This window comes from Delphinapterus leucas, chromosome 1 (assembly GCF_059928025.1).
Source record: "Delphinapterus leucas isolate spDelLeu-1000000601 "Yukka" chromosome 1, BTC_Dleu_Yukka2, whole genome shotgun sequence".
NCBI lineage: Eukaryota > Metazoa > Chordata > Mammalia > Artiodactyla > Monodontidae > Delphinapterus > Delphinapterus leucas.
In genome coordinates this window covers 11,385,852-11,405,286 of record NC_143129.1, presented here as the reverse complement: position 1 = coordinate 11,405,286, position 19,435 = coordinate 11,385,852, and the positions used below count along the sequence as shown (strand labels likewise).

The window sequence follows — 19,435 nt, the reverse complement described above, 5'->3', positions numbered from 1 at the left end:
TTAGGCAGCAAAGACCAGGAGGGACAACCTAGGCCTGGATGCCCAAGAAAGGCTCCTCTGAGGAGGTAATACGGAGGCTGAGGTTTGAAAGGAGAAAAGAAAGCATTTCAGGTAGAGGAAAGAACACGTGAAAACAGCAAAGAGCATGGTGTTTCCAAGAAGCTAATAAAAATGCATACTGGATTAAGCGGAAAGGAGGGAAGGAGAGAGTAGAGGAAGGCATTTGTCCGCCAAATTAAAGATGCCGGAAGTCAGTGACTGAAATGAGATGCTTACAGTGTTTTTTTTTTTAAAAAAGAAAAAAGATGGTTCTGAGAAACCTAGGGCCAGGACAGGAGTAAAGATGCAGATGTAGAGAATGGACTTGAGGACACAGGGAGGGGGAAGGGAAAGCTGGGACGAAATGAGAGAGTGGCATGGATATATATACACTACCAAACGTAAAATAGATAGCTAGTGGGAAGCAGTTGCATAGCACAGGGAGATCAGCTTGGTGCTTTGTGACCACCTGGAGGGGTGGGATAGGGAGGGTGGGAGGGAGGGAGACGCAAGAGGGAAGAGATATGGGGATATGTGTATATGTATAACTGATTCACTTTGTTATAAAGCAGAAACTAACAACACACCACTGTAAAGCAATTATACTCCAATAAAGACGTTAAAAAAAAAAAGAAGATGAGCAGAGCTATCAACAGACCCTGGGGTTTAGAAAACCGAACAGTGGTTTTCAGAGTCTGTAAGAGAACAGGAAACTCTAGGGCCTTGAAAAATAAGAGTAGGTGAGAAGTAGACATAGACTAGCCTGCCTAGGGACCGAAATCCATCTTGAAACTGTCTCAACCTAAATTGGATAAAGGTGATGTGAGGTAGCTGGTGTTTCTAGCCTAGTTGTCAGCTGGGAGCACAATAAACTCTCTGTGGAGAAGATGACATCATTCACAACCTTGCATTGTATCTGAGTTTTCACATTTAATGTCCTCAATTAATGTTTTAAAAGTAAAATTGTATTTTTTTTAAGGAGAATACAACAGATGATAAACAACCTCTTCAACTTCTGCTATGAATACGCACAAGTAAAATTCTAAGAGATAAGAACTATAAGCTCTGAACAAAAGCCAAACTAACCCCCAACCCAAAACAGAAAACCAAATACATGGATGCACAGAATGGAAAATAGCAGATTGTGGACGGGAGGATTCAGCTCAAAAAAGGTAATGGAGCTAGTTCTCTCAGGCAGTAACCCATTTTTTACAGGTTACTGCCTGAGAGAAGTCTGCAATCAACACGTTTGCAATGGAGTTAAACCTTGGACTAAAAGAAAAAGCCCACAGTATTCTAGCCAGAGGTACCAGTGAAGCGGGTGTGGGGCAGTCACATCCACTGAGAAAGGAGGCGGACGGGTAGATCAGACTAGTGAGAGCAAAGAGAGGGCCCCAAATTTCGTGTGTAAATTCTACATAAATCTCCAAATGACTCTTGGATATCTATGTATTGGGCAAATTCAAAGTAACTCAGATAAGAATAAAAAATAATTGAAATAAGATTTGAGCTGCCACCCCAAAATCAGTGTTCAGCTTGAGCCGACCAAGTTGTTAAAAACGTTATTTTTTGGAGGACTAGAAGAGAATCCAGAGTCTCCACAATATAACATTCAATATGTCTAGGATACAAGACAAAATTATGTGATATACAAACAGAAGAATGTGGTCCAGACACACTCACGGAGGTTGTTGAAGAGCAAACACCTGCATGCTGAGAGCGAGGCTACAAATCAGGATGGATTTTCACTCGAAAGCTGACTGGGTGTGAGGGAAGCAGATCACTGCTACCTGTCCAGTAGGTCAGCACTTATTTTAGAGCAGATAGAAACATACATGGAATTGAAAGATCTTGTAGGAAAGTGACCATGGAACCCAGACAGCCTCAGAGAGAGAGTAACAGTAGAAGGAAGACACTGAGTAACCTATGTCTTTAATAACGTTGTTAAGGTGAATATAAATGTCACCAGACTGTTCTTCAAATGTACCTCAATAAAGATCCATCACAATTACTGATGGCAGGAAGAGCCTGTTTCTAATACTCCAACAATGTTCAGCAGGTATGAAAATTAATGATGCTTTGGCAAAGCAAGGGCAAAGTTTAGATCAAGTTTCATTTTGGTCTCATTTAGATAATTCAAAATAAACCATCACTATTCCAAATACAAAAGGTATCTGCAGTAATAATGGAATATTATTCATAGAATAAAACTCTACTCTCTAAGACTGGTTTCTGAAATAGGCTTCTGTATAAGTGGAGAAAAAAAGGGTCCATAATTTATGCAAGGTGCAGAAGCACTGCTTTATGTAGACCCCCCTTAAGTATTCCTAGAAATAAGCAGGTTTTGGACTATTTCCTTCTTCCTTTACATAGGTTGGAAATTTTTACACACACCCACAAATACACACGCCCTCAAATGAAAATTGTAAGTAAATATTCATCTGCATTACTCTTACCTCCTGTGAGGAGGTTATAAGCAAAGTATTTTCATGGGAATTCTTCCTTTGTTGAAAGCAGAACTACAATAGTTTATCACTCTTTCTTTATACCAAGAAACAGTGGCAGCTGAACAATATTAAAATTAAAAGCAAGCCTGTTAGCAAGCTTAGCTACTAGCAACAAGTGATCCAAAAGACAGTATTTTCTTTATCCGCAAAGATTTTTAAATGCACTAGGCTTTCATTGCTACAATGAAAAATTAGAAGTTATAAAGATAAGAAACCTGGAAAAAAATCACCTATTGAGAAAAATTCAACAATTTTGCATAACAGATTGCACAATGTGAATTTCTTCCTCTCAGGCATTAAGCCAAAATATGGTATGGGTAACAAGCTATATATTAGGGATAGATAAAATTTTCCAAGGTTGTAAAAGTATGGATTATTTTTTTTTTTGCGAAAATCATAACTATGTAACTTTATATATGTATACATTTAAAATTAAATTAGGTACTTTCCTGGCGGTCCAGTGGTTAAGACTCTGCGCTTCCACTGCAGGGGGCATGGGTTCGATCCCTGGCTGGGAACTGAACTAAGATCCCACATGCCTTGCAACACGGCCAAAAAAACCAAAACCAAACCAAAAACAAAACAACCAAAAAACCCCACTAAATTAAAAATGACACTCTATGGTTGTAATGACATCTACTGGAAATCTGGGTTAATTACAGACAAGAAGGTGAATAAAATTCACCTAACTTCACCAGTAATAAACTCACCTAACACAGAACTAGATTGGAGTTAACGTATTTATATTCCTTCTTTAATACAATGTAATCTCTCTGTAGGAAACAGCAACTTCTAAAGAAAAAGGCTTAATTACCTCTCAACCATTCCTTCCAACCCCCCCCACACACACACAAGCCTTCCAAGCCTTCAGGAAGCCTTAGAATCCTGACATGGATTTATCACATACATTTAAGAGGAATATCCTTCACATGAAAATAGAATATTATGTACAATTTAAAAATTTTTAGTCTGAGTTCCAACAATAGAAAAACTTTGAACATCTGGAAATCACCTTTCACGTATAACTTCATAGAAATATTTCTTGTGCAAATGCTAATTGGTTATAACCATCTTAGAGGAAATTAACACCAATAACATTTTATGTTGAATATATCCTAGTGGTATAATTTACCAAGTAAATAAATTGCTTACACTAAAATTCTGTTAAATGAAAGAGAAAAACAAACCATTTGGGAGAGTCAACAAAAACTATAGTATTTGGCATATTCTAAGTAACAAGAGTTCTCCAAACTCCAAACACTTCATTGGAAGAAAAAAAAAAATTCTAAAAATTTCTAGTTACTTTCAATATATTCTTTAATATGTCAATATGGTCTTTATTCTAACCAAATCTCGACAGTCTCTGACTAGGTTTAATCCTCATTCCAACAAAATAATAAAGTTAAGTAGTTAAATGGTCTCTCCATTTCTAGCTACTACTGATTTATTTCAAGCACTTTAAAACTGTCCTGGCCCCCATAGCTAGACAGTCTTTGGGACCCGATCAGACTGCAAACAGCCACTGGAATTAGCCTTCTGTGGCTCTGGAATCACATTGGCTCAGTATTGGTAACAGTGACCCAAAGCTACTGAAAATAACAAGTCATGTTTCAACACTTGAATCATCTTCAGGTCTGTGCTCAGTGACTAGACAATGAGTTTCTACTACAAGCAATAACTTGCTCTTCCCAGGTCAAATTACAGCCCCACTCAGTTCAAAGTCAGGAGTTTTTAATATATGAAAGGGTAGGCTGAATTTGTCTAATTTCCTCAGAGCGGCTCATTTGCCCATCTTGATGGTCCCATCAGTCAGGAAACAGGGGTGCTCTCTATGGCATTTGTGGGATTATTTTATCCTCACTTCTACGTGAGTTGGCAGAATCTTAAATTTTCAACGTTTGTTTTAGATAAATGCCTCAATTTACCTATAAAACAGGAATAATAAGCTAATCTTTTCTCTTTAGGAATATGATTATATTCAAACTAATATAATATTTTAAGACGACAGACATAGATAACAGTGTTGGAATCATGTCATGACATTAGTTTGTTATCTGCATAAAGCTATTAAATAAAAGAAACAAAGAATATAAAAAGTTTATTTGTTACATACCTCTTTTTAACTTTAATACAAAGTCAGATTTTAAAAGTTGTATAAAACAAGCCAAAAGCACTTTCCATACATGTGATCAGCTTTCCTATTTCTTTTCCTGTACATACTGAGACGTTTGCCTTTGCTAATAAGGAATGCCAAGTGTGTCCATCACCATTTGAATAGCTTTCAGAGGATTCATGATTTCTTCCAAGTTATCTCTTCTCAAAACCCAATCCGGTTTAAGTCTGTGAGAAGAATAAAAACCTTGCATTAATCCAGTTCCTCTCTTAGAAGACTCACATCCATCGCTTTGTCTTAACTGAAACGTGGTCCCTCCTGGACGCATCACCTCCCTCACAGGCCCTCACGCAGGTGGGAGGCTTCATGTTATGGCCGTTTACGACTTTAGACTATTTCTCTCCATCTTCCCTGAAGGATGATCCTGGCTCCTTCGAAGCTCAGGCGATTCAGCTACCAAACCCCAGCGTTTTGTCTGTAAACCTGGTTCCTGGTCTTCCCTCAACTCCTGTCCCATCTCAGAACTTCAGCAGCCTTGTAGCTAAAGAGCCCGCCCCTCACCTCTCCGTTTCTGCCCCCTTTCCTTTGGGTCCACTCAGCACACCCCCCGTCACACAATCACAAGACAGCCGCTGTCACCCTCAGAAAGTGCCCGGCCACCGACTGCTCAGCCTGAGCCTTCCAGCCCGAACCACCCCTTGGGGTTCATCCACGCCCTTTGACTTAATACTTCCACGGCTCACAGCTTCCTCCCACTGTGGTGTCCACTTCAGGGGACCTCAGCACGTGCCTGTCACCCAGCACAATGCTGGTCTCCTTTCCCTCCCGTCTAGCTTGGGTCCCTCAGTATAATCTCCATTGCAAATGCCGTTAACGCCATTGTTGCTCTTCCCTATTGAATGCAACTGGAAAGCTCTATGTGGATTCCAAGTTGAATCCAGGTATCTGCCTTCTCCATTCCTGCACAGCTGGATGTTGCTAAAGAAAACCTGCACAACCAGGCTGGCTGATTTTATGCCAATGATTGAAATTACCTAGAAATTGCTTCCTTTCTCTTTCCCCAAGATGACTGTTTTCTTCTTTCCAAATGTCCCCTCCACACCGTCCCCCATCTGCTTCTGAGCTAATGTTTATGATCTCCTTCTTCACTGAGGAAACGGCATCACAGCCACCTTCCTCACATGAATCCCTACCACTATATGCACTTCCATCTTCCTGTTCTTTCCAGTGAAAATTCCAAACATCTGTGAATTAGGGGGTGGTCAAACAGAGCGGGTATATATACCCCTACCGTGGAACAGCAGTCTGTGAAGAAAGAGATGCAATCTAAGCCATGCATCGACATGGATGAACCTCAAGAGCATTACGCTAAGTAAAAGAGCCCCGTCACAAGGAGCTACCTCTGTATGATTCCATTTATGGGACAAAGCAGAAAAGGCAGAACTAAAGGTACTGAACTCACATCAGCAGGTTCCAGAGCCTAGGGGTTAATGGGAGAGAACTGGCTGCAAGGGGGCACAAGGGAACTTTGTTGTGACAGAAATATTTTATCTCAGTGGTAGTGGTTTCACAACCGTACACGTTTGTCAAGACTCATTGAATTGCGCACCTAAATAAAGGGTACATTTATACTGTTGGGAGTTTTACCTCAGAAAACCCCGGCAGTGTCAAAAGGGGAGAAAAAAAGAACCTACTCATTCATATGTTAATAGTTTTACAACGTAATTCATATTATAATATGCCAAGTCCTTAAATAAAAACCGTATGTAGTGATGGTTCCCACTAATAAAGTTCATGCAAGTAGACTATTTTTACCTTATACTGTGAGACATGCAGGCACAAAACCAACTTACAACTATTACACATTGTATAATTATGAGTAATTATAAAGCTAACTGCTATATAACCCAGGCCAAGAAATAGTGCATTGTCAGTGGTGCAGGATTTATACCTAGTAGACAATTGTCCAGTCATAGAAAGGAAGGAGAGAGAGGGAGAGAGAGGGAGGGGTTCTAATGATTCCTGCATCTAATTTATATCTCTAGACCATTTCCCTAATTTATATCTCTAGACTGTTTCTTCTGCCCAGAACCAGAGAGCAACAACGAATGTCCTTACAAGAGACACAGAGGAGGGAGAGGGAGAAGAAGCCCTGTGAAGACTTAGGCGGAGGACAGAGCTATCCAGCAACAAGCCAAGGACACTTAGCCACCAGAAACTGGACAAGCCAGGGAAGGATTACACCCCAGAGCCTCAGACCAGGTGAGGCCCTGCTGACAACCTCCATTTCAAACTTCCAGTTTCAAGAACTGTGAGAGAATAAGTTACTGGTGTTTAAGGCCACTAAGTTTGTGCTAGGTAACTAATACAAGGTCAAAAAGAACTTCTCTAAGAGGAGAAGTTTCAGGCATCAGGGTGATTATGCAAGGAGTTGGAGGTTGATGTTTTGGCCACGAGAGACCTTCGCCAGCTCCCCAGTAGTGCACTTTGTCCTACATGGAAGGGAAAAAATGATACGGCAAAGCTTATTCAGAGCTAATTATCAGCCTTAGCACGTACCTTGTTAGGACCAGGAATTTACCCAATAACTACTAAATACTCTTGGCTGCAGTGTTATTACTTCATTAACTGCTGAGATCGTCTCCTTTAGATTTACCAAAGATTTTCTTCTTGTTCACATGCTGTTTCTCCATTGTCAAGCACAGTCTCTTCCTCATAGTAGGTGCTCAATAAATGTTTGCTCAGTGGATGAATGAATGAATGAATGGTGACACAAAACTATAGGGTACATTTACTGCTCACCTTGAAACCATTCTGGTTCTTACAGGTGTTTCTGGAATAAAGGAAATGCTCATAGAAGATTTCTTCTTTCGTTTACAAAGGATTCTTTCAGTATTCACTTTATGTTTATGAGCTGTAAGTTTATAGAGACTATAAATACGGTCAACAACTTTGGACCTACTTCGAACATCCTACAAAAGAAAATGTGCATTTATTAAACTAATAAGAATTCTATATCCCTTCTATGCTAGCAAAATCAATCACAGTATACAAACACTATGCAGTAAATTAAGAGCTTTTAACAATAAAAAAGCCGAGCTCTCCAAGTTCAGCAGTTAGATTGGTTTAAATTATGAATTTATAAGACAATTATGAAGAAGGCAAATATTCAAAAATTGTACACTTAACTCCATACTAAATAAAAAAGCAAACATTAAAGTCAATATACCTATTATACATGGTTACCAAGTCCTGTGAATTTTACCTTCTTCTTTTTTTTTTTTTTTTTTAAGAAGATGTTGGGGGTAGGAGTTTATTAATTAATTAATTTATTTTTGGCTGTGTTGGGTCTTCGTTTCTGTGCGAGGGCTTTCTCTAGTTGTGGCAAGCGGGGGCCACTCTTCATCGCGGCGCGCGGGCCTCTCACTATCACGGCCTCTCTTGTTGTGGAGCACAGGCTCCAGACATGCAGGCTCGGTAGTTGTGGTTCACGGACCTAGCTGCTCCGCGGCATGTGGGGTCCTCCCAGACCAGGGCTCGAACCCGTGTCCCCTGCATTGGCAGGCAGATTCTCAACCAGTGCGCCACCAGGGAAGCCCCGAATTTTACCTTCTTAAAGTTTCCAGCTTACCTCTGCCTGATGCGACCCCAGGTCAAGTACAGTCTCTTGCCCAGACCACTGTGTGTCTACACTTGCCTCTTTCCTTAATGGTCTCCCTATACCCACACGATCTCCCAAATCCATTCTTCGACCAGCAGCCAAAGTGATGTTAAAACTTAAACTGGAACATATCTCCTTGCTTAAAATCCTTCAGTGGTTTCCCACTGTTCTCAGGATAAAGGCCACAGTCCTATCATGGCCTGCAGTCACCCCTGCTGACTGTAACTCCTGGAGAGGATGCTCAGAGGCCTCACCGGAGAAACGCTTGTCATGTCTTTATGTCACAGCAGGGGGTGAGGAGCTGTGCACATCTGGATTTCTACCTTGCTGGGACAGCTGTTGCTTCTCTCAAGTACATGGGAGCTGGTTGCTCCTAGGGCTGTGATAAATTCTACTTCTAGAATTCAGCTTCTCTGACACATAAGAAACAACTCATATCAGCACAAAGAGCAGGTGTGAACACACGCAAAGCCCTATTTAAGTTGTGATAACTGCTTAAAAGTCTTGGACTTAAGAACATGTAAAGATAACCTCAAAGGAGAAAAACTGATGAATACTTACAGAAGCTCGATTTGTCCTCTTCAGTAAAACAGCTAACAAACAACAAGTTTTTGTGAAAATGCTTCTACTCTTGTCTGCAACTTTGTCACCGGGCTTTTCTTGGTACATTTGCAGAAGCTCCAGCAGTGTATCTACACAGTTTTCTACATCGTAAACTGCTGAAGTCGTTTTCTCATACTGGAAGAGAACAGAACCAAGTTACAAATTATAATAAACACAGATACTGAGCTGGCCAAAAGGTTCGTTCGGTTTTTTCCGTAAGATGGATCTAGTAGCATCAGTTTTCTTTAACTTCATTCAAAACAATTTTGTTAGATTGTATATGGCAGCTGTCATATCAGTGTGCATTTAGAAAAAGACTAATCAAAATTGATGAAGTTTTGTGTAGTTATTTTAATATTGAAGATGGAAGAAAAAAAGCAACATTTTCAGCATATTCTGCTTTATTATTTCAAGAAAGGTAAAAATGTAACCGAAATGCAAAAAAAGATTTGTGCAGTGCATGGAGAAGGTGCTGTGACTGATCAAACGTGTCAAAAGTAGTTTGTGAAGTTTCGTGCTGGAGATTTCTTGCTGGACGATGCTCCACGGTCGGGTAGACCAGTTGAAGTTGATAGCGATCAAATCGAGACATTAATTGAGAACAATCAGTGTTAAAACACGTGGGAGATAGCTGACATACTCAAAATATCCAAATGAAGCGCTGAAAATCATTTGCACCAGCTTGGTTATGTGAATCGCTTTAGGTCTACATTTAGTTAAGCGAAGAAAACCTTCTTGACCCTATTTCCGCATGCAATTCTCTACTTAAATGTAATGAAAACGTTCCATTTTTAAAACAAATTGTGACGGGTGATGAAAAGTGGATACTGTACAATAATGTGGAATGGGAGAGATCGTGGGGCAAGTGAAATGAACCACCACCAACCACACCAAAGGCCAGTCTTCATCCAAAGAAGACGATGTTGTGTATAGGGTGGGATTGGAAGGGAGTCCTCTATTATGAGCTCCTTCCAGAAAAGCAAACAATTAATTCCAAGAACTACTGCTTCCAATTAGACCAACTGAAAGCAGCACTCGACGAAAAGCATCTAGAATTAGTCAACAGAAAACACATAATCTTCCATGAAGATAACACAAGACCACATGTTTCTTTGGTGACCAGGCAAAAACTGTCAGAGCTTGGCTGGGAAGTTCTGATTCATCCACCGTGTTCACCAGACGTTGCACCTTCGGATTTCCATTTATTCTGGTCTTTACAAAATTCTCTTAATGGAAAAAATTTCAATTCCCTGGAAGACTGTAAAAGGCACGCGGAACAGTCCTTTGCTCAAAAGGACAAAAAGTTTCGGGAAGATGGAATTATGAAGTTGCCTGAAAAATGGCAGAAGGTAGTGGAACAAAAGGGTGAATACGTTGTTCGATAAAGCTCTTGGTGAAAATGAAAAATGTGTCTTTTATTTTCACTTAAAAACCAAAGGCACATTTTGGCCAACCCAGTACTTTAGAAACACCAACCAAAAAGGAAGCCAGACATGATTAGAAGAGGTTCTGCTGTTCTGATACAGCGCGGTGTACAGGCTGTCAGCTCCGGAGGGAGATGGACATGAACCCTCCACCACTGACCACACGCTGGTCCTCGGGCGAGGACCTTACCTCCTGTAAAGACGATTATCCCTTCACTACAAAATGGGAAGGATAATACCATAAGAACCATCTTAGAGGATGAATGGGAGGACTAAGTTAAATGATGCATGAAAAGAACTAGCACATAGTTAGCAAGGCCTTAACTAACTTGCTGTTATTAATATTATAAAAACAGGAGAAATCAATCATAAAAAATTATAGTTTCTATGTACAGTTATGTTAACAGAGTAAACGTTCCCCCCCCCGAAGACTCTGGCACATAGTAAATGAACTTTAACTCGGGGATCTGAGTTCTAGTGATGAGCAAGCATAAACCTAACTTGCTAGGGGAGGTTTCTTGACCAAGGAACTCTTCATTATCAAGACGGAAACTACCTTGGCGACGTTAAGCAAGACCTGCACAGCGTATCCGATGACCTCCATACAAGGGACACTACGGTTACAGCTTCGGATCAAGACAAATATTTTAGAAATTGCTCCACTCTGGGCCATATTCTCACAGCAAAGTGAAGACAGTCCAGTAACTACCTCTGAAAGGGGGAAAAAAAAGAGATACATTCACAGCAACAAAATCAGTATCGTATTATTATATTCTTTGTACGACTCAAGGGTAAAAACGCATTTCTAACCTTATACAAGATATTGTTAAACTAACCCAGGTGCTTTAGAGCCTCAAGAATAGCGGAAAGGTACTTGTATGTCAGGAGATAGTGCAGGGCAAGTGCGGTTCTGTGGTAGAGCTTGTTTTCTTCTCGAATCTCCCGGTTAACACACTGAAGTCTCTGTCGAATGGCTTTAATTTTTGTACAATCATTTTTCTTCCTCCAAGAATATCCTCTCCATAACGCCTTAAAGAGACAAACCAGTAACTTTAAGATTACAACCTCTGATGTTGTGGACTTAACATCTACATCTACTTCCACAAAGTAAATGTTTTCAGTAAAATTATATGATATGATCTTTGCAACTTTGCAACTACAACTTCAATTCAGGTTCTAATAAATAGCAAAAGCAATTTTTCTAGGAAGAAATACATATAATATTCCTGTATATAAGTTAAAGCATCATTCACTGGCCAAAGATGGCTAAATCGATTCAAAAGGCAAAAATGCTTTTGCATCTTTCAGTCATCAACTTCCTCTCTGGAATGTGAAAATAAAGGGCTTAACAATGAAATTATGGTAGCATAGTGCATATGAATTATTCTATTGGCCAATCTCAGCTTTTTAAAATGAGCATGACTGTGCTTTTTAAAATGTTAGATATTGGGGATTCCCTGGCGGTCCAGTGGTTGGGACTCGGCACTTTCACTGCCGTGGCCCGGGTTCAATCCCTGGTTGGGGAACTAAGATCCTGCAAGCAGTGAGGCGCAGCCAAGAAATAAAATACATAAATAAAAATAAAATTCAATAAAATGTTATATATCGTGTAGATGAATTACAAACCAAAGTCTTGAACTAAAATCATAATATTTTCAGTTACCTGGATTTTAGTGACTCTATTATCAAGCTTTTCCTGCTTTTTACGGAGGAGGAAACGGCGTACGGCTTTCTGTATCACTGATGCAGCCCTATTTTGCTGGCTCGTACGTTCTTGAGCTTCATTCTGAATTTTCATGAAGCGATGTTTCTGAAGAAACCTCTTATGCTGTAATCTTGCTCGAAACCATCTCTGTTTAAAACATATGAATAGTTTTTTTACTTCAGGTTTCTTAATGAAATAAATAGAACATTTATTGAAATAGCTTTCAACCCTCCCCAGTGGCATTACACTTCCACTCTAGTTGGTGCAGAAAATTCCAGGCCACAGTGGGTTTAAGTGTGTGTCTCTGTGTGTGTGTGTGTGTGTGTGTGTGTGTGTGTGTGTGTGTCTGAGAATTTAACCCTGCACAACATATTCCTCATTTCATAATTGATATAAATCTTATCAAGCTGTATATTATTCTTCAATTTGTTTCTTTACTCAATATTTTATATGTAAGTATATTAACATATACTGTACAAACAGGATTCTTATCCAGAATACATAAAGAACTCCTATAATCATTAAGAAAAATAAAACACTCAACAGAAAAATGAGCAAAGTATGTGGAAAAAAAAATTTAAAAAGCATACCGTACACAGATAAGAATTTGAATAACTAACACAGAGGAAAGATTTTTTAGAATTGCTAGCAATCATAGGAAATCCAAACCAAATATGAGATGTAATTTGCCATTCATCAAAATGACAAAATCACAAAGTCTTGTAATGTCACGGGTTGGCAAGGAGGTCAAGAGAGAGACAGGTGCCCTGGGTGTCGCTACATGAGGAGTGAATGCGTACAATGCGCCAGAGGATAACCCACAGCCTTAGTCCTGAGCCATAAAACGCAACTCACCTCTAAGCCGGCCAACCACCCTGATGGCCACATGGCAAAAGCTAAATACTACATAACTTTAGCAGGGGTATTTGGAAATTGTTTATGAAATATTAAAAAGTTTCAAACAAAAATTATGTCATAGTTTTACTGCAGAGGAAAAGCTAACCTGAATACGGATGGCTGAGTTAACCTGTTTATCATCAGCATTCTTCAGAGCCCTGTGAAGTCTGTACGCTCTTTGAATTCTGAGAGCAGACAGGTGATAAAAGGCAGCTGCTGTGAAGTGAAGAAGCCTAATTTTGGCTCTCTGTTCTAAAATCTAAAGGAGAAAAAAAGATTAACAAACAAATAGTTGACTCTTAAGACAATCAACCAATGTTTATTTTTGTATATCCTTAATACCAAATTATATAAGTTAGCAACAGTAAACTAACTTGTAACTATTAAAATTATCTACATTGTTACCTGAAGTAATTATACTCCTTTACTATACAATACTTTCAATGGTGTAACCCCTAACTGAGGATATAGAAAGCACAATTATATTTGGGCACTTCACTCCAGAATTTAACTAGACTACCCAAGGGCAGCTAGATAAGGCTTTGAAGGTACTAATTATAATGGGAGAAGTCTAGGAATAGTAAACTGAGAAAGGGTTAGAGAGCTCCAAGCAGAACCGTTGAAGATGGTGACGTTAAATCGGGCAAACATTTGACCCGACTTCTCCAGTAGTGGTCTCGCCACATCCAGCACAAGACTTCTGCAGCAGAAGCTCCCTCCAGGGAGGGGCCTTTGGCCTTCAGAGTTTCAATTTATACTCAGTGAACAAAACACGAAAGATTTCTCCTTTAATTTAATTATTTTCTGTTTACCACTGCTTCATGTACTGGATGCCCAGAACGTCAAGAATTCCCTAGGGAGGATTCTCTCCTGCTGAAGGTGTGGAAGTTATCAACGGAATGGTCCTACAACCCCTGAGAGAGTTGCTTGGTGGTAGCAAAAGGTGACTTGAATAACAACCTCCTTCACGTGTGGGGAGGGGGAAGGGGAAGCTGGGACAAAGTGAGAGAGTGGCATGGACTTATATACACTACCAAAAGTAAAACAGATAGCTAGTGGGAAGCAGCCGCATAGCACAGGGAGATCAGCTGGGTGCTTTGTGACCCAAAGGGGTGGGATAGGGAGGGTGGGAGGGAGACGCAAGAGGGAGGAGATATGGGGATGTATGTATGTGTATAGCTGATTCACTTTGTTATAAAGCAGAAACTAACACACCATTGTAAAGCAATTATACTCCAATAAAGATGTTAAAAACTTAAAAAAAAAATAACTCCTTCACATGTGGAGCCCTCCTCATACTTCAGTTCCTTTGTTAAGATTTATTACACGAGAAAAGTTATTTTGCATTTTTGGTGAGCATCTATGGGAAATAGGATCATAGAACAAAAATCTATGGCAACCAGTGATCTTGTTACATGGGGCTCTTCAGAAGCTGAATAAATTCTAGTTAATGGTTATATCAGTTCTGAAATTATTCTCCAAAATCTCAAATTTCTTAACACAATTTAACATCAGGTATTTCCACTTCATAAGACTGAGATATCCTACTTAAAAATACTTACCCTTTTTCTTACTAACCAACCACGCACCAGTGCTTGTAGAACAACTGTAGATTTTTTTAATTCAACATATTTTATCCTTTCACACTTCCCAGTCTTCCTGGCTCGTATGTATCTTTGTATGGTCAAAGCAGCTGATTTCTGCTGGAGAAAGACCTGCCTTCCTTTATATCCTCTGAAATTTGCTTGGATCAAACAAGCAGCTTGATATCTCTATAAGGAAAAATTTGCAAGTGACACTAATAGATAGAAATAATAGTTCAACCCACTGGAGGTTCTGGAATTTCTCAATGAAAAATAAGATGGTATAATTATGATTTTTTTTTTTTTTTACATTTTTAGTTTAAGAATGTTATATGTTTCACAGATTTTGAAACCCACAGAGGGCTACAGCTGAAAATGAAGCTTTTATGAAGGTGCAAACCAGGGACCATAGATACTTGGTGTTTCTTCCCTCCCTTCCTCTTGATACTTTTCATTGTGAATGAGCAAAGGACTAGTATTACTACAGGACAAATGCATTTAATACAAAAGCTAGCTACACTCTAGAGAACAGAATGGGCATTGTAAGCAGCTGTGAGGGAAGCTGTCTGCTGCTTCGAGAACCAGTGTACTCCCAGCACATCTTAGATTCCTCAATTCTAGAACATCCTGACAATCAAATTCCAAGACACATAAAGCATCTGGATTGAAACGAAAACTAGGTTTGTTTTACAACATAGACCCCCCACCTACTAGCTGAGTGACTTTGAGCAAACCCCTTTATCTCTCCAGACCTCAGTTTACTCATCCATAAAATGGGAATGCTGATAATAGCTACCTCACAGAGTTATCATGAGGATCTGATTAGTTAGTAAATATATAATAGAAGGTGTAATAATAATAGTGTGTATATAATCATACATAGTGAATATGAACATCAAAATTTACAAGTAAAATTTTAATTTTGATTTCTTTAATAAAAGACCATAGGTACCACCATTGTTCTAGAACCAATGTTAAATATTTTAAATAGATTACCAAATGTGGCTTAAAGAGTATGTGTTGACTCATACAGACAGGATATGCTACATCTATTATGATTTTCTTCAAATAAATCACTTCAAATTGGGTTTGAGAATATGTTATAAAAACAGATACACAAACAAAAATACAAATAGTATTTTTATGAGTGAATAAAAATTTTTTTTTTTTGCGGTATGCGGGACTCTCACTGTTGTGGCCTCTCCCATTGTGAAGCACAGGCTCCTGATGCGCAGGCTCAGCGGCCATGGCTCACGGGCCCAGCCGCTCCGTGGCATGTGGGATCTTCCTGGACCGGGGCACGAACCCGTGTCCCCTGCATCGGCAGGGCGGACTCTCAACTACTGCGCCACCAGGGAAGCCCGAGTGAATATAATTTTTAATTGACTGCAATGATGTGTTTAAAGCAAATGTATAGTTAGATCTTTAAATCATTTTTTGTTTTCTGTTTTTTAAAGTAGTTCTTTACATATGAACTGTTTTTTTAACACCTACTTTTGTCATTAAGAATTGCTCATGAGCTGTTCTTCCAGAAAGTACAGCTCTCCATTTTCTCTGAATGATGATTGTTGATGCTCTCACGTTCAAAAACCTAAAAAGTGATTATTGGAAAGCAATTTCAAATTAACTCATTTAGTAAGTATTCATTGCCCACCCCCTATAAATACTAGAGGAGAAAGAAAATATAAGAAAGGCAATGAGAGAATAAAAAAAAGTAGAAAAGGATAATTCATACTTAGGTTCTAGCAATCAGAACTTTACAAACACACACACACACACACACACACACACACACGGTAACACAATGCAAAACAAGTTTTACAATTGGCAATATTTCAGTGGTCAAGAAATATTAAGTTCTAGAATGACAAAAAATTCTGAACGGGATCAGAAGAAAGTAGGATTAGCCAGATCTAGACAAAGCCTAGATAAAGGGGAGGTGGTAGAAAAAATGGTAGAGAATAAAGTCTGAGTCCACACTGTGAGCGAGTCTTTGAGCAGACAGGTGTGGCTGAGAAGACAGCCTGGGAGGGTGGAGTGGCATCAGGCAAATGAGAAACAAACACTTGTTTGAAAGGAGAGATGGCATCATCAAAAGATTTAAAAAGGAATATTCTGTAAACAGAACTGGAGAAAAATTTTAAATGTGAGGGCTAGAGATTAAACTTTAGGCGTCAACATAGCAGTGACAACAATCGAGAATTGGCAGGCTCTTTCATCTGTTCACGGTCCTGTGGAAAAGGGAGAGAGATTAACCTATGTCATGTCGCCACTTCTCCTAGAAAGTAAGGCTGAATATCAATGGGAAAAACTGGATACTGGTCCTTAATAGCTGAGAGCAGCAATTATATTTTTATCTGTTAAGCCCTGACTCTGCCCATGGGATTGATCAAGAAACGCTTGTAACACTAGTGTGCTCTCCCAAAACGATCTTTAAAACCATCACTGATATAATAACTCAATAATTCTGGGAACTGAAGAAAAAATTCTTACACTATGAAATAAAAAAATAATATAGACTATCTGATAAGAGCTTCTGAAAATGTGTTTAAAAGAAATGAACTAGGAATAGGGAAATACGAGTAACATAGATAAGTTGGTAATTAGGTCTTCGTCATTAAGGATAAAGAGTACAGGGGTTAATACAAAGAAAAAAAAAGCATAAGAAAACAAATGTTGCCAGTAGCTAAATCAACAGACAAAATGGACCCGTGCACTAACAAGGAAAACAAGACTTACTAGATCATTTTATTAACTTCCCATCCTCAGTCCCTACTGAGTCCCTCAGTCCCTTATCCTTATGAACCTGAGTTAATCAAGTTTAATATTTTCTCCTGGATTATACCATCAAGGCTGTATCTCAAAAAATAAGAGTCTCAGAGATAATTTTGTTACATTATTGCAGGAAACACCAGCAAACCATACAAATTAAGCATAGCAACTATTTAAAAGAAAACCCAACAAGCAGTATTACTTGACACACGGACTTGGTTACGGCACATGTGCGCGTGCGTGCACCGCCCCCCCCACACACACACGCTCTCGCCCACGCAGCTGACACATTTACCGTCTTCTCTGCAGTTTGGTACAGAAGCAACCCTGAATGGTTCTAACAGCTCTTAACACAGCCAGATACTCTTTACGTGCTTTCCAACACCTGTACCAGGCTTGAATCTTGCAGGCAGCTTTCACTTCACGTAAATATTTCCTGGCTTTATGTCTCCTCCACGCAGTCTATTAAACATATAAACATAACAAATATGCAATGAGATGTCTAATTTTTTTTTGTAAACTGGAAGACTCAGTATTGATAACAGTTAATATAAGGTCAAGCAGACAGGATCAACTGCAGAAATGCAGTCACACCCCAGCTCCACTGTGGGACTCGCTCACTCCGGACACGTGAGCCCTCTGAGAACAGCGGGCTGACCTGTGACCTCCTACTACCTGCTTCAGCACATACCCTGCGGCTGGCTGCTGGCTAAGCCCAATACAACCCTGAAAAGTATTTAAATTGTAAGATGCACGCAAAGCCTGGGAAGCCAGGTGTGTGCACTGCCCTCACCTTCTCAGTCCATGTGAAGGAACGAAAGGAAATGAACACACTGATGCCTCCAATTCCAGGGAAGGGACGGGAATTCTTCCCACTGCCCTCCCCACCCACTGCAGACACATCCTGGCTTCTGGGTCCATCCTGTTGCAGAATCCTGAGGGCATCCATCTACGTGAGGACCACCAGATTTTCCGACTTTGGCAACCTTGCGGCTGACTAAAAGCTTAAGTAACAGCTACAACTTCTTAAGTGCTTAGCGCTATACTAAGCACTATAATTCTTTACAGTAACATAGGTAGGTAATACTATTATCTCTAATTTAGAGATGAAAACAATGAAGGCCCAGAGGAACTGACACCAGTAAAATTACTTGTTGATGTCACAGGTAATAAGTGACAGACATATCTCATTTAATCCTTATAAATATCTTGTGAGATGATTATTAAGATCTCTATACAAAACAGAAATTAACGTCAAGAGACTTGTTACCACATAGCCATTAAGTGATAGAGTCAAGATTTGAACCTGAGTCTATCTGACCTCAAAACACCTACGGCAAATACAATAGCTCCACCTAACATGGGGATCAGGCTCTAAATTCAGTTGACAGGCGAGAATGATACATATGGTCAAACTGAACTCTTGTGATGTCCTTAACTCAGAGTATTTCTATATGGTTTTTATGTAAACAAAACCGAATACCAACATAGTAGTATTCATAGTGGAAGCCAGGTATCAGTACTTTTAAAGATTCCAAAGTGATTCCAATGTGTGCTAAAGTTTAAGACCACTGGTTGGTATGTGTTAAAAACTAGATGTGCAACATGCACTTCTATAATTTAGTTATATAAAAGAAAAAACAGGGCTTCCCTGGTGGTGCAGTGGTTAAGAATCCACCTGCCAATGCAGGGGACAGGGGTTCGAGCCCTGGTCCGGGAAGATCCCACATGCCACGGAGCAACTAAGCCCGTGCGCCACAGCTACTGAGCCTGCGCTCTAGAGCCCACAAGCCACAACTACTGAGCCCGCGAGCCACAGGTACTGAAGCCCGCACGCCTAGAGCCTGTGCCCTGCAACAAGAGAAGCCAGCACAATGAGAAGCCCGCGCACCGCAATGAAGAGTAGCCCCTGCTCGCAGCAACTAGAGAAAGCCCCTGTGCAACAACAAAGACCCAATGTAGCCAAAAATAAATAATTTTTAAAAACGCCCAAAAAAACAACTAATTGCTAAAAAGAAAAAAAAAGAGAAAGAAATAACAGTTGAATTTTCCTAAGATTGTTATTTTGGCTTTTCTAACATAACCCCAACTAACACACGCGCTTGACAAACCCACCAGTCCTTGACTCCTG

The 19,435-nt window shown here is 39.7% G+C and overlaps 1 protein-coding gene across 3 annotated transcripts in view; it reads right to left on the bottom strand.

The window, feature by feature from the left end:
* Positions 1-543: 543 nt before the first annotated feature.
* The window catches only part of ASPM (assembly factor for spindle microtubules), a 71,519-nt gene continuing 52,627 nt past the window's right edge, over positions 544-19,435 (bottom strand). For 2 of the 3 annotated variants that reach the window (XM_089906515.1, XM_089906507.1), the window contains 10 exons: positions 17,600-17,766; positions 16,027-16,123; positions 14,512-14,721; positions 13,056-13,208; positions 12,011-12,199; positions 11,184-11,376; positions 10,904-11,058; positions 8,882-9,058; positions 7,462-7,631; positions 544-4,886 (listed from right to left, as the gene is read on the bottom strand). In XM_089906515.1, coding sequence (XP_089762641.1) covers positions 4,784-4,886; positions 7,462-7,631; positions 8,882-9,058; positions 10,904-11,058; positions 11,184-11,376; positions 12,011-12,199; positions 13,056-13,208; positions 14,512-14,721; positions 16,027-16,123; positions 17,600-17,766 — 1,614 coding nt within the window. In that variant the 3' untranslated portion in view covers positions 544-4,783. The remainder of the gene's footprint in view (positions 4,887-7,461; positions 7,632-8,881; positions 9,059-10,903; positions 11,059-11,183; positions 11,377-12,010; positions 12,200-13,055; positions 13,209-14,511; positions 14,722-16,026; positions 16,124-17,599; positions 17,767-19,435) is intronic. The other variant, XM_089906518.1, reaches the window with a different exon arrangement.